The 16,231-nt window shown below is 41.0% G+C and overlaps 1 protein-coding gene across 1 annotated transcript; it reads left to right on the top strand.

Moving 5' to 3' along the window:
- The first annotated feature begins 4,142 nt into the window (after positions 1 to 4,142).
- On the top strand, positions 4,143 to 9,832 carry bambia (BMP and activin membrane-bound inhibitor (Xenopus laevis) homolog a). The gene is made up of 3 exons (XM_061666326.1): positions 4,143 to 4,735; positions 7,040 to 7,318; positions 8,803 to 9,832. The coding sequence occupies exons 1-3, from the start codon at positions 4,660 to 4,662 to the stop codon at positions 9,219 to 9,221; spliced, it is 774 nt and encodes a 257-aa protein (XP_061522310.1). The 5' UTR covers positions 4,143 to 4,659; the 3' UTR covers positions 9,222 to 9,832.
- Positions 9,833 to 16,231: the final 6,399 nt, after the last annotated feature.

Raw genomic sequence — 16,231 nt, forward strand, 5'->3', positions numbered from 1 at the left:
AACTATCCAATCGAAGCAAAGCTTATTTATATGTTGCATATTAATGAGAAATACGGCCAGGTGAAAAAGATCAACTACAAAAGCTTGCAAAACTACAACTTGCAAAAAGGGTATCCTGGGTATTTTAAACCCAAATTATCTTGCAAACCCGATACAAAGACATCGAACATTACATTAAAAAAACACTAATGTGATATCATGTGCGACCTCTTAGAAATGTGAGGGAGGGGTGAACACTTACTAAAACCCCTTATATTGTAGACATTCTATGCTTTTATTGTTGTTTACAGGTTGATTCATTGGGCACTGGTGGCACATTGGTACATGGAAGTGGTGGCTGGTGCCCCACCCACCAATGGCCAGTCCTAAACCTGGATTTAAAAAAAAAATAAAAATGTGTGGGTTGCATCAGGAAAGGCATCCAGCATAAAAACAGTACCTAACAAATCGTGGTTGAGTCGCTGTGGCGAGCGCATGGGAACAAAACAAAAGTCACAATTTCATTCCGTTTCAGTTTAAGATGGAAAGCACAAATTTCACAATCTCTTTTGATATACTGTGCCACCTTCACAGTACAATCCCTCCTGACGATCATACACAGATAACCTACAAAAGCCTCACTTCATTACAAAACCGGAAACACATCAGCGGATGCATCAGTTACCTCTCTCTCGAAGCACTCTAAAGATAAAGACAGCATGAAGGCTTTGGGATGCAAGAACCTTAAAGTATGTCTTTATCATCAAAGCTGCTGTGAACCATCTTCCTGCACCACAAACTGTTTGCATGCACAATAGTGTGGGGTCTAATGGAGGGAATATTCAGTCCATTATCACAAGCAGCGTGGAGACAGTCTGCCTGTCTCTTGTTCCATCCTTGATATGGCTGACATCAAAGTGAGGGGTGGAAGCCAATGAGGTGTTGGAGGAAGTTTGTCTGCCTTGGTGTGACTCCATGTGAAGGCCACATCTTCAAAGTGGAGATATCTATCAACTTATAGCCACTTTTAGTCTATTATGAAATATGTAAAGGGTTGTTTTTTTTAGAAGTTTTGGCTTGCTCATAATCTTAGGTAGATATTACCTGCTCACCCCCACCCTCCTCACCCATCATGTCAACAGACACAAAGTAGCAGGGGGGCTTTTGTAGCACAAAGCCTTCACCGTCTGTACCGGGTCACACCTACAAGTGTTGCCTAATGTGTGAAACCAGACACAGCAAATGTCATTTGCATCACTACCCACCCAGTGCTGAAAGCTTGTTAACGCTCATCCTCTCAGCAGGAAAAAACACACACATTATTTTCTAATTCACGGCTAAAATTTTTGGCTAAAACTGTGCCTTTTCTTAAGTGCTACAAGTATAGTCATGTCAGCCAACTAAAGGTACATAACTTAGATGCTGACACAGTAAACTTATCACTTAGTAATACAGGTGAGTATCAGTCCATTAAAATACGCGTCATTTATTTCAATAGTTTAAATGCAAAAGTGAAACTCATACAGATTCCTTACACACAGTCAAATAATTCAAACCTTAATTTTCATAGATTTGATGATGATACAGATTTCAGCTAATGAAAACCCAAACATCCGCATCTCTGTAAACACCACACAGGAAGGCCGCAGCAGAGATTTAAACCCTGAGGGCTGTGAGGCAGATGTGCTAACCACTATGCTACTATGCCGCCTGCACCACTAAACACTACAACCATTATTAAATATTATTCATGTGATAGTATCAACAGCATTTGTGTCTGTGAGGTAGTTAAACTCCAGGATAGTACTGGATCGGATCGGATCGGGGACTGAAGTTAGTGGTTCATGCATAGGGACGGTGCTGTTACCAACTCTTACCACTAGATGGTAGAATACAACTACCAACGAAAATCGATTGCAATTACAAGTAAAGCGAACGTGCTGTCCACGTTGCACAAATAAACACGTTCTATTGCATTAAGATCTATATCTAATATATGCGAAGAAGCAATAATACTTACGAAGGTATAGTTGTAAGACATAAAGCTGACTCTGGTTGACTCCAGACACTTCTATTTGCAGCAGTCTTCTTGCATAGCTGACACAGCTCCGGACTGGCGCCTCTGTGAATTGCAGATAATTGCTGTAATTGTCATGTGTATTTTTTTCCCCACTAAAGCTGTATACTCATTTGCAGTAGGCTGTTGGCTTCCTGTACAACGCGTAAAGCCTTATTTCTTGCAGTGATGCAACTTTTTTTTTTATATAGTGCATGTAAATCACTTTTAAAACACTTTCATTAAGTTAAATAAACATTTTTTAGGATTTTTTTTTTTTTTTTTTTTTTTTTTACTGCTACATCCGTGTCGTCGATTTTGCATTGCAGATTGTGACATCCAATCGCGTGTGTGCGTGTGCGTGCGCGGCGCGTGCGCGTGCTGTCGTCTCAGTGGCGCCATGAGCCTTTTTGGATTGCTAATTTCTCTTAACGACTTTCCGCTCCTCCCTTAAGGCGGCAAGAGCAGCCTTGCTTCGCCTGAAGGCTTGAAGGTTCAGTACAGCGTCAACCTGGCTGCCAAAGCAGGGATGACGTTGCAGGTACAAACACTGCGGCCACATTTAAGTGACAATAGCCCAGCGATGCAGTAAAATGACTCAGTCTTGCGGTGACCTCAAACATTCAGCCAATGTTTCACTTTGCAATTAAATAAGTGCACCCACGGTGATACATTCTTTATTGAAAAGTACTGGTTATAATTTGCAGTTTTGCATAATAGAGGCTCATAGAGGGATGTATTGTGCAATCTGTAAAACAGGACTTGGACAATCGGTGGTGCATAAACACTGGCAGATAATTAAACCTTATGTATAATTCTAGCATTTTCGTATTTACTCAAAATATCACATAAGTTACATCATTTTATAAACTAGAGAAATAACGTAAAGTAGTAAACCGAACATTAACCAGATTTCCCTATCATAGGAAATATGTAGTTGAAGAAACTGTAGCTTTTGAATTAAACAACCCATCCATCCATCCATTTTCTGAGCTGCTTTTCCTCACTAGGGTCGCGGGCGTGCTGGAGCCTATCCCAGCTGTCATCGGGCAGGAGGCGGGGTACACCCTGAACTGGTTGCCAGCCAATCGCAGAATTAAACAACCCCCTAAAACAAAACAAAAAAACATTCCAGCATGCACTGTATGAATAAAATGTCCCAAAACACAAACACAAAGTGAAATTACATATTTTATTATTGTTGCCTGAATAAAAAAGTAAAATAAATACAAATCCAGTAAATCAATCCATTTAACACAGGGGTACATAAAGACAAAAAGGCATTCACAGCCACATTCGTGCCTATGAACAATTTATAGCCTTCAATGACTTTAACAAGCATGTTTAAGGAATGTGGGAGCAGGATGGAGTACCCTGAGGAAACCAAAATGGAAAATATGGAACCGCCACACGGGAAGGCCAAAGCCGAGATTCGAACACACAACCTCAGACCACTGTATCGCCCAGTGAATAAATCTTTTACACACATTACATTTCTTCTTCCCTCTCATGATAGTATTTACACTAAAAAATTTATATACTATATATATATATATTATACTACTTCAAGTACACAGCATGAAAAGACAAAAAAAAAAATAAATGGAGGAAGAATTCAGCAAAGTTTGTTTATGTGCCCTGCGATTGGCTGGCGACCAGTTCAGGGTGTAGCCCGCCTTTCCCCCAAAGACAGCTGGGATAGGCTCCAGCGCCCCCGCGACCCTAGTGAGGATAAGCGATAAAGGAAATGGATGGATATTGTATATAATTGATTTATTTCTCAAACAAATTAACTCCCTATATTTTATTTTGAAAGGAATGCACCGGGTCCGAGATATTCACAAACTTTCCTGGCACTGTAGACTGCCTCTGGGTGTTTCTTACACAATAAATGTGGTCTTAAATGTGTGTGTGTTTTTTTTTTAATCATTCAGCACTTAAATTGAACACATTGCCAACCCGTATACTCCAAATGTACTACCCAAATACAAAGATTTTATTTTGAAAGGAAGTACACCGGGGTAAAAGATTGTCACAAACGTCCCTGATGGCCTGACCAATCAGCTTAAGGGGGCGGAGTTCTCGCGGCCTACAGCTATTTCTTCTGTTATATCTTGACTACTTCGAGTTCGGTCGTACTGTCTGATAAAACGGGTTTGTCCGTCACTTTCAACAAATTATCCTTCCAGGAATACTAAGATGATGCTTCAACATCATCGCTAAGAGGGAAAGAAATAGTAAACGAGGAACCAAGGCTTTCAATTTTCTAATTTGACACTCTTTACAACAGGACTATATCGTCTCTCTTTTTTCTTCTTTGGACTTGAAGTAGACTCAGTGCTCTGAGTCTCCTGTAAATGTGGGGCCGTTTTTAAAAGCAACTTTTATATGCTTCCATGCTTGAAAGAAAGCGTCTCGGAGCCCTTTTCTACTACTGGCGGAATTGCGAGCTGACGTTTTAGCAATAGGAATGGCCACTTTTTCTCCTATGTAAAGCGTGTTTTATATATATATATATATATATATATATATATATTTCCCCCCCCCCTCACGTCCAGCTCTTGGCTTACAGTGCTGCTAGTTGTGGACACACGAGCGCGTGTTGCGCATCAACGTTGGCGTCAATGGATCGTCACTTCAGTTTGATTTCCATTTGGCTCCAACTGGAACTGTGTGCCGTAGCCGTCCTTCTCACGAAAGGTATATTATATATTTTGCTCTGTGTTCCCTGACACGTTTTTGCTTCGCCGCTAAGAAATGCCTGAAATCAGTCGTAAAACGCTCCCATGGTGACTCGTGACAACATTTTCCCAAATGCACAAACTGCTAAAACAATGTGACATGAAGCCTTTCAGTTATAAGCTTCTAATTTTTTTTTTGCTTTACAAGCAAGTTTTCCACTTGAGTTGGTTTGTGGAGTATTAGACAACAATAATGTAACTACGTCGAAAACACTTGCAATGCGCACAACCGCTGTTAATTAATGACAGTTAACTAGCTCAAGCTAACTGACGTTTGTTACACTCAGCGCCAAGCAGTTCTCCACGCTAAAGCCTTCATTTCTATAAATATAAAAGTCAACGTAGCATTTAGTTGTATCGTCTCCTCAGGGAGACCTTCAGTGTAACTCTTAAAGCTGCCATTCATATAAAAAGTGAACTGGGCCCAAAAAGCTTCCGTGCCCAGGTCGACCCCCCCCCTTCAGCCCACAAAGGGGCCTCTCCTCTCTAATGAAATATTCTCCAAATGACCTGCCGGGCCCTGCTGCTCCAATCATTCCCAGGCAAAACACTGATCTAATGAATGTGCTCCTCCACTGAAACTTGTTGCATTCAAAGAGGGAGTACTGGCACTGAGATACACTGAATTGTTTTTATTCCCCCCCCCCTTGTTAACAAAAGAAGATCACGACCTGCAAAAAAATGTAAAAACACATTTATTACCGTTTTTGTAGTTTGCAGCGATTTAAAACTACTGCATCATACTGAGCAGCTGATATTGTGGCTAAAAAAGGTGTCAGTAACATTAGAAGTTCCCCTTAGTATGTTGGAGTCTAGTGGCATATCTTACAAGATAAATTGTATTTTATTAGATCGTATATTTAGTAATTTCAAACTAATGTCCAATCAGAGATCGTCAAGTGTGCAGCGGAAACCCATCCAATTCCACATAATTGGTCCAAAAATGAATTATTCACAAAGACAATGTATCTTTGATCATCGATCTATGCCAGTGAGGTATAATGATAGGCAGAAGGTCCATTAAATGCTGACACACTAGATGGCAGAAGGTATATAAACTATCTCTCCACTTTTTGTGACATTTTTGTATGGTGGTGTACCATGAGGTTTTTTTTTTCCAATGTAGAAAAAGATGTGCCATGGCTCTGTAAAGTTTGGGAAACAGTGGTGTAGGAATACCTAATGTGGCTTGTGAGTGTATGCTGTGAAAGAAAAGATGTCATGGATGAACTAATGACTGGGTCTGGTTTAGAAGCAGCAAGGCAATCGTAATGATAAGGTAGCTGCACACTTTTAAATCGGGACCTCGGCGTCTCAGCCCCCCTCCTCCTCGACAAGGAAGCCACAAGTGAAGCTTGGTTGCGTGTAAATGGGAAAAGGAGCCTCTGCTGCCACTCAGAACCCCCCCCCCCCCCCCCCGCCCCTTCCTTCTTCATGATTTTCCATTATAGTTGAAAGAAATTGACTTTAGTGGACAAACCACTAATTATATACGACCTAGTTCCTGTTTAGTAAAAATGGCAAATGTAGCTTAATTGATGCAGGAATGTAATATTATTGCAAGAGTGATGTCAGTAGAGTTCTATCAGAGTAGTGTTTGCCAACATTTATTGTGCCAAGGCACATATTTTACATTTGAGGAAATGTCATTTTACATGACCAAACAAAAATCTCACCAAAAGCAGATACACAGGTTAAGTCTGTGCTTTCTGCCAGTGAGCGGAAAATAATTTACTGTAGTTGTTCTCACTGGCTATACATCACTGGCACAGAACAAAGATGTAGATGTTAGTAGTAAATAATAATATAAAAATAAATCATATTTGGCATAATAGTTTTTTTGAATCACTGTATTAGTGAATACTGCTGATACCTGTTTCATAACGGTGGTTAATGTAACGTCAAACTAATGTCCTTATAGCAAAATAATGTAGAGTCAATTGCTACTTTAGGTAACATTCTTAACTGTCATGCAAGAAGAAAGAGGGGTCAACAACTGTAAAATAAAGTAAAACTACTCACCATTTTCAGACGCCTGACGGAAGGAGCAGGAAAGATTTGTTGACACTCTTGGAGCTGTAGTCGTGATGATGCTTTGAACAACTCCACAATATACAACTTTGGAGGTTCTTCTGTATTTTTTTTATGTATGGGGGGGCTACAAATGGCGGAAGAACCCTGACAAATGTTAAGCTGAGGATGTGTTATACATGTCAGTTCAAGGCCTCAACTAATCATCATCTCGAATTTCTGCCACCACCAGGAGAAATAAGGTGTTACTGTGACGCGCCGCACTGTGTGGCCACAGGCTACATGTGCAAGTCTGAGCTGAACGCCTGCTTCACCAAGGTGTTGGACCCTCTCAGCTCAAACTCTCCCCTCACACATGGGTGTTTAGACCCCATCAGCAACGCCGGCGACATCTGTAGCAACCAGAGGGGCTCAGACGCCCTCACCGGTGCCGCCACTCTGGACTGTTGCCACGACGACATGTGTAACTACAGAGGCCTGCATGACCTGGCACACGCAAGGGACTCCACAGGTAAGAGGAGTAGAAACAGTCACTGTTGGAAAATGTTTGTTTATTTGCTTTGCCTTTCAGGGGAGTTAAACATAAAACCCATCCAAGTGAATTAAAAATTGATCTCTCTGGGGGAGTTTTATGATTCCCTCCAAGTAAATATTCATTTTTTTTCTGCCTTCCTGTCCCTGAAGCAATAAGTGAAGCTGTAGGTTTCTTCAAACAACTTTTTTTTGTTTATGGTTTCACTGCCCAGCCTTGTCCCTCCCCTTTACGTTTTTTTCCTCTACTTCCCAGCGTTACAGAACCTCACTTTAAAATTTAATAGGCTAAAACCTCTGCACCTGAGAAAGAGGGGAATGATCAGTTTACCTTAAACACGTGGATATTTGAACTCATGTTCACATTGTAGTATTCCCACTCAGAAGGACTGGATATTCCCTGGCATGTCTGCATGCAGTGTGCTTAATGAGCCAGAGAGGGGAGGGATTTTCTTTCCTCTAACAGTGACCCCATTTTCGACAGAACCAATTTTTATTAAGTCAAATGAATTTTGGCTCTTAGTTGGGACAAGGTGACTCATTTGTTTTTGTCCCGTTCCTGGTTTACTTTTTTTCACTTTAGGGGTGGGAGCCTGCGGCCTGTCAAGGGCATATGATCCAGCCCACCATGCAAATCTAAAAACAAATAAAAACACTTTGAAATATATAAACTAGGGCCCGACCAACATGGATTTTTTTTTAGGCCAATGGCAATTCAGATATTTGTCAGAATAAAATAAAGATAACCGATGAGTCAGCCGATTAATTAAAAAAATTATATCCATCCATCCATTTTCCATACTGCTTATCCTCACTCGGGTCGCAAGCATGCTGGAGCCTCTCTCAGCTAACTCTGGGCAAGAGGCGCAGGGTACACCCTGAACTGGTCGCCAGCGAATCGCAGGGCACATATAAACAAACAACCATTCACACTCACATTCACACCGACAGGCAATTTAGAGTCTTCAATGAACCTACCATGCATGTTTTTGGGATGTGGGAGGAAACCGGAGTGCCCGGAGAAAACCCACGCAGGCACGTGGAGGGCATCCAAACTCCACACAGGCGAGGCTGTATTTGAACCCGGATCCTTAGAACTGTGAGGCAGATGTGCGAACCAGTCACCACTGTACTGTGCGGAAAAATGTATGAGGAATAAAATAACTCATTTTTGGTCCCCTTAATTAACAATAAAGATATGAATTTCAGCATTACATTTGGAAATACTTTGTCCTTGAAATTTTTTTTTCTAATGTTTGTTCGAATGTCATTATTTTTGTCTTATGTTGTAATTTGTTAATGTGCAAAAAATGGCAAAAATTCAAAGTGCATACAAATTAAGAGGTAATAGGGAAAAAGATCATCAGTGGCTTAAATGCTATAAAGCAGAATATTCACCATAAAAGATTTTCATCAAGTAACAAATGGGTGTTTACCATATTAATTTTCAATCTCTGTGTGCAGATCATAGCCGGTACCAGCCAGAGAGCAACAACAGAAACTTGGTGACGCGAGTTCAGGAGCTAGCCTCAGCCAAGGAGGTGTGGTTCAGAGCGGCGGTGATTGCCGTGCCCATCGCAGGTGGCCTCATACTAGTGCTGCTTATCATGTTGGCGCTGCGTATGCTGCGCAGCGAGAACAAGCGGCTGCAGGACCAGCGGCAACAGATGCTGTCGCGGCTTCACTACAGCTTCCACGGCCACCACACAAAGAAAGGCCACGTGGCCAAGCTCGACCTGGAGTGCATGGTGCCCGTCACGGGTCACGAGAACTGTTGTCTGACTTGTGATAAGATGAGGCAGACGGACCTCAGCAACGATAAGATACTATCCCTTGTCCACTGGGGGATGTACAGCGGCCACGGCAAGCTGGAATTTGTATGACTTCCTGTCCAGGAGCACACCTCAAGTGTGGCAGACGTTTTTATTTTTTTTTTTACTCTGGAAAAAAACATTCCCATATTTTTCTCCCATTGGACTGTTGGGTCTGTGTTTTCATTTATTTTTACCAGTGGCAAAAAATACGAGACTGATCTCATGCCGTGTGGTTTTTGCTAGAGGAGCACTTTACTTGAAAAATGAAAAGGCAAAGCAGTGAGGAGCCGTGTTTAAACCCAAGAGGGCCGGGACTGTGAGGTGGAGTGAGAGCACCCGAAGATCCTGGACTTGTACACCGAGCGCTGAAGGATTCCACACCGATCTGAATTTTGCACATTTGGATTAAAAAAAAACAAAAAACAAAAACTTTAACACTGACACCAGGGTACAAAGACTTGTTTGAGGCGTTAAATTGACTGTAGGTGCGCACACTCCTCTGTGTACGTTCAAGCTTATTGTAAAGATTTTGAAAATATATATATATTTTTTTGTCTGATTCAAAACTGACCAGTGTGTCTTGTTTTAGAAGAATGTTCAGCATTGCTCTGTGTGATCAGACTTTAAGCTTGATTGTGAGCGTGAAAGACTTCATTAAAAGTGACTTTTTATTTATTTGACTTACTGGATTTTTTTTTCCCTCGTAGTTGATGCCTTAATACGTATTATATTCCAGTATGGGGGGTTACACGTGCTATTGCGGTCATATTTCTGACAGGTCAAGATGTGTAGAAAGCAGGATGCAAAGGTATGCCTAGCAGGATGATGTGCGAGGGGTGCGGGGGTTGGGGCAGTGCTAAACAGTAAGGCCTTGTTTTTTGTAGTTGAGCTGATCCTACTCAATCTCGTTCTTTCACCTCAGATTTTTTTTTTCTCTTTCTGCACTGCTTATAGTTCTCCCGGTGTTGGTAGATATATGTTAGCCTCAATCTCCTAGCCAGACAGCACTGTCCCTGCTGTCGCATAAATACATTTCTCACCTCACATGTTAGAAATGTATTTATTTATCCTTTCTTAAAAAGACCCTTGTCTTCAGTAAAAACATTACGCTTGGCTCAGGAGGGTTGAGATTTTTCAGCAGAAGGTTCACAGTTGTACCATTAAGCTTGTCACACACTTTTATGTCCTTGGGAACCTACTTTTTTTGCACTAGAAGAAAATGCAAACTGCAGTATAACAATCAGCCATATACAGTACATACTGTAAGGGTACACTGTACCATGAGGAATAGAAATGGACTATACTCTTATTTCTGTCAATGTGCTATTCAGGATAGCTTAATAAATTCCAAAAAAAGGAACACCCTCAGGATTTGTCAGTCGCAATAGTAATACTGAGTCGGTCAGTTAGTGTTGATCTGTGTCTTACTGAATATGTGCTGAGAACTGACCCTTGTTTCGTTGCATTAGGACAGGAAAACTCTATTAGCAGCTAACCACTTAACGGCAGCTTGTATTAGTGGGGGCTTAGCCTGTAGTCGGGGTTTCCCCCAGGACTATTACACATGTAATCATAACAATGTCCTCTGCGCAACCTGCCTAATGTGACTGCTGTTTGCTTTAGCATCAGCCCACTTTGCTGACTCAACCTTAGGTGTCAGGTGGCAGTGAGACGAGTCAATGAGAGTGTCCACCTTAAGCTGGGGGAATGTTTACATGACAACAACTGAATAAAACAAACTTTTTTGTCCCATTGTGTTTTTGAAAAGTTACACATGCAGGGAACAATGTTGAAAAGTAGCTCTTGAACGGGTTTGTTCCGATAAAGGCGTATTAAGGAAAGCGTATGTGTGGCAAATGCATCGTATTAAGTGAAAAGCTGTGAAAAAGCTATTGAGCAACAAGCTGGTATTTGAAGTTGCTGGTGTCTCTAGAGTCGGAAGACCTCGTTTTCGGATCCTTTCAGTCATGCAAATATTTTTTTTTTCCTGATACCCTGATTATTCTCCCAAGGAGAAACGTTTGCAATGGGTTCAGAAATACATGAAAGCTAATTTTCCTACAGTTTTATTCACTGGTGAATGTTGTGCTACTTTGGATGCTCCAAATTGATGTTTGGTGATTGGCCTCCATCTCCTAACAAGGCTTTTGACATCTGCTATCCATCATTGCATCATTCATTCATTCATTTTCCGTACCACTTATCCACAGTAGGGTCGCGGGTGTGCTGGAGCCTATCCCAACCGACTCTGGGCGAGAGGTGGGGTACACCTTGAACTGGTCGCCAGCCGAGAAGCTTTGGAGTGTCAATGTACTCTGCTGGACATTATGAGCACACACTGTTCTGTGTTCTACTATTACTGTGACAGACTCACGCATGTCCTCAATATTTACAGGCTACTGTTTTTAGTGGGGATGAGACGATACTGGCCTTATTTCAAGATATTAGGTACTCATGAAAGCTACCGATACCACCGATACTTACGGCAAAAAACAATCTAACATCCAGTACGTCCTCTTCGCCAGTACTTGGCGCTAGACTGTCACGGTTTGACACATTGGCGAATCATCATTTGCGTCGGAAAGAAAGAAAGTTCTTTTTTCACAATGATCATTCATTGTGTTGTTTGAAATTTTATGTATCAAAATTACTAGTGGTTTTGGTACTTAGTATTGGTGAGTACTCAATAGCGAATACTAGGGTTGGGCATCGTTCGAATTTGAGCGATTCCGGTTCCTCATTTCGATTCCGGTTCTTTTAGGGGGCTGGGTCAAAAAGGTTTGCGGAGTTTAAATAAAGAGTGTCCAAATTATGAACATCAATTTTCTTAGCAGCCCGCAGCATAAACTAAAATGAACATTTGACTTGGGGTAATGACTGAAAGAGTAATGAGTGGAACCAAATGCTCTGTGAAACGTTGATTCCTATACCTACCCACCGATGAGACACAAAGTTAGTGTTTGCGATACTGTGAGATGTTTTTGTGAATTTTGTCCCAATCCATTGTGATGTTACGCCACTAGTTTGACCTTTGGGAAGTTTTAGCTCAATGTTAAGATTGTAATGTGACTGTTTCTGCTTTCTTTCCAGTATGGTAAACTAATTTATATTTTATTTTTGTGTTTGTCATCAGCTGTCACGTTGGTTTAGACTAAATTAAACGCTAAAAACCATCAGTGCAAGAGTGCAACCCCCATTTAACTTGTTAGCTGCCTCAATGTTGGCATAGACGTATTTTATTGTTTCACTTGCAAAAACTGACATTTTTAAACATAATAATTAAAAATATAATATAAATATAAAATTGAAATAGAAAAAACAGCTAGAGGTAACCCTTTGAAGCTGGCTGAGTTGAGGTCTCATGGAATATTGTCACATTTTTGGGTGATGACATATTTCCCTCCAATTTTGGCCAATTTCCAAAATGTATGACCTTACAAATGTCATTGTATGTCTAAGGATGTTCATTCATTCATTCATTCATTCATTCATCTTCCGTTCCGCTTATCCTCACCAGGGTCGCGGGCGTGCTTCAGCCTATCCCAGCTATCTTCGGGCGAGAGGCAGGGTACACCCTGAACTGGTTGCCAGCCAATCGCAGGGCACAGATAAACAAACAACCATTCGCACTCACATTCACACCGACGGGCAATTTAGGGTCTCCAATTAATGCATGTTTTTGGGATGTGGGAGGAAACCGGAGTGCCCGGAGAAAAACCACGTAGGCACGGGGAGAACATGCAAACTCCACACAGGTGGGGCTGGGATTTGAACCCCGGTCCTCAGAACTGTGAGGCAGACGCTCTAACCAGTCATAATTTTTTTTGTGCGTTACACCACCACCTACTGTATACCACCAGACACATGCATGCACACACGCACACAATCCTTTCACCGACTTCCAGCTGTCAGTTGGGTCGTGACACTTGCCGAAGCCAGCAGCCACGGCAAGGTCATTAGCATCGGCCATTTTGTGCAACACTCGGCAGTCAAGCTCTTTGTATTCACATGCAAATTTAATGAGGAAACCAAGCGGCTGCGGTCAAAAGGGACCCAATTTGTTTAGAAGCAACTCTGCTGCGCCCGACCACGAGAAGCAGCACGACACTTTGCTACTGGATTTGCATTGATGCTGGTTTTCAACTCCGAAGTCCCCAACTGAGTCACTGAGAACTGGAGTGGGATAACTCAACTTTTGTAATTTTGCAGCAGAGTGATTCAGATTTATATGGCTGCAATAAAGTATGTGGTACTTTATATCTTGCTGCTTTATGTGGCAATGATTACTTGTCGTGGATACTTGTTTTTCAGAAATTGTGGTTTTCCACAGATTTTTAAATTTTTTTCCCCCCAAAACATACGTAAAATCTTTCAGTTTGTCACTAAAGACGATAAATAACATTCCCTTATACTAACATGCAGATGCACTGGTACACAAGCTCAAGCACTACCTTTCGAATCTTCAATCAATCTCTGAATGTCACTTTCTGGGATGTTTTTGTGGGAGGTGAAGCCCGGTTTCATGGGTTCAGCCATCTTGTAAATGGGAGTTGACCCACTTGTTGCATGACAAATCAGGAAAAGTGTAATAATAAGTTCCCACTCTCTTTCAAATTTGAAACTAAACCTTAATTTAGACAAATATTCATCTGTAACATGTCTTTGCTCTATTCATTTTGCCACTTTAAAAAAATTACAAAGGGTGATTTTTATTAAATGCAGCAGTTTGCATTGCTGGCATGGCATGATCCTAGCAGTAGTAGCCCAGGAGAGGCCTCATATGTTGCAGGTCCATATTGGAGGAGTATATGAGGTGTAAACACACATGGAACTTGTTAACACTTACGTATGGGTGTACACCTCCCACAGTAGGTGCAGCCATTTTTCTTTTGACCTGACCTGAATGTCACTGTTTGAAAGATAAAGTTACCTTAGAGTTTAGTGAGTTGTATGGTGTACTCTGTTCTGTCTTGTATGACAGAAATTGACAACTTGTGTATCCTTAATCTGAAACTGTGTTGTTTTGGAGAGGGTTTCTAGGATTCTCAAAGGTTTTTTTAAAGTATAACTTTTTTTTAAAGTGAGTCCTCGTAGATCAGTGATTCTCAACCAGTGCCGGGACACATTAGCGTGCTGTGAGCGCTCTTCAGGTGTGCCATGGGAAATGTAAAAATTTTTACTTAATTTCCCAAAAAATTATATATTTCCAATAAATAATTTATTCATCTATTTATGCCAGTGAGGCATAGTGACAGACAGAACAAATAAATGCGCTTCTATTAGATGGCAGAAAGTACATACAATAATTAATGTACGGTATCCACTTTTTGTGACATTTTTGTTTGTTGGTGTGCCGTGAGATTTTTCAAATGTAAAATATGTTCCTTGGCTCTATAAAGGTTGCAAATCACTGTCATAGATTGATGTATTAAACTGTTGCTGTTTTTGGGCTAAAGTAAGGTTTGTTTTTGAATTTTTTTCCAGATTTTAACATATCATTGACACATCTCCACACTAATTTGGTACAATAGTTCTATTCTATTGAGGCCTTCGTGTGAATATCACAGATACTCTAGGGCTGTTTCCCCATACCGGGGTACAAACAAACAAAGAATTCCGGGAAATAAACACAGCTTGTCATTCTGTTGGAAAAAAAAGTACTTATTCTTTTACGTCAAAATTGCGTGACTGCGGAAACAAATCTTCCCCTTCTTAAAAAGAAAGAGGATATGCTCCAAATATTTAGCTAATTCACTTCTTACCAATGGATAAAAGTGTCTCTACGGTGTATGTCCTCATTTACCTCATCCTGCTGTTAACAGTGAGATATAAATTATGCCCCAAGAGAAAATGTTTACAGCACCACAGGGCCTATTCCAGCAAAAGGTTTCAATATAATGACATCTAATTCAAGCTCTATATATGGATATGTATATATATATATATAGGTGTGCTGGTGCCTATCTCAGCTGACTTCAGGCAAGAGGAACACTCACATTGCTTAGGGCAATTTAGAGTCTTCAATTAACCTACCATGCATATTTTTGTGATGTGGGAGTACCCAGAGAAAACCCACACAGGCACAGGGGAGAACATGCAAATTCCACACAGGAGGTGCCGGGAATTGAACCCCAGTCCTAAGATCTGTGAGGCAGATGTGCTAACCAGTCAGCCACCGTGCCACCCTTACTAATTCATGTTTTAAGCAAATTTTTTTGCATAATACTTGGCAACTACAAACTACCATGGCAACTTGAACACTTGTACACTTGATAAACAAGCCTCAGGAGCAGGACGAAGGGCACGCGGAGGTGTGGTGACCTCCCAATGCTTGTGTGCGTGTTGGAGGCCGATGATAATAGCTTTCACAGTCATTTGGCTTGGCAGAAGGCCAGTGCCTTTCTATGGAACAGAGATGTGCACCTTGAGTTGACAGCCTAGCCTTGGGACTGGATACTTGCTGCTTTACTCTGATGTGTGTTCATTGTGGCTGTAGATCCCAGGGATTACTGGGCCCGGAGCAAAAAAGGCTCTCATGCCTCCATACGCAAGCCTCAAACTACATTTTGAGACAATTGGTATTATACTGGCACCGTTTGTTTAAGGGGATTACTTCCAAAGTTTAAGTACAGTCCATTTGAAGTTAGTGTTACGTCTATCCTGTTATTAATATGTTGAGGCACTTTTCTGATCACATTGTACGTCATAAATATGGGGAAAGTCCTTAAATAGGATAACAGTAACAGAAATTGCACTTAATTTTGAAAACTGAGGCTCAATTTTCACTTTGAAAGTCCATAAACCTAAAAGGTCATTTACAGGAATTCTAATTAAATAGCCAAGTTAAGACATCAATGTTTTGTTCCCACCCTCCCCCCATTTTACAAGTAAACATACAAAAAAAAAATACTGTAGATGTACGAGGCAAAGTCACATCGTAAATGTGTCACATTTGTGTGTGTCTGCATTTGTCGGGTTTTACGATGGAACAGATTCATTCCGTTCATTTCAAAAATAACAGTTTGATTAAATGGAGCGGAAGACACTAAGAATAGAAGCCTTCATTGAAAGCTTTGAGG

The sequence above is a fragment of the Phycodurus eques genome, chromosome 21, assembly GCF_024500275.1.
Source record: "Phycodurus eques isolate BA_2022a chromosome 21, UOR_Pequ_1.1, whole genome shotgun sequence".
Taxonomy (NCBI): Eukaryota; Metazoa; Chordata; class Actinopteri; order Syngnathiformes; family Syngnathidae; genus Phycodurus; species Phycodurus eques.

What these genes read in the sequence shown, in the direction of transcription:
- bambia (XM_061666326.1), top strand. Translation starts at nt 4,660, where the DNA reads ATGGATCGTCACTTCAGTTTGATTTCCATTTGGCTCCAACTGGAACTG. An exon ending in AGCCGTCCTTCTCACGAAAG is followed by an intron (nt 4,736 to 7,039) that starts GTATATTATATA and finishes TGCCACCACCAG; the next exon opens with GAGAAATAAGGTGTTACTGT. An exon ending in ACACGCAAGGGACTCCACAG is followed by an intron (nt 7,319 to 8,802) that starts GTAAGAGGAGTA and finishes CTCTGTGTGCAG; the next exon opens with ATCATAGCCGGTACCAGCCA.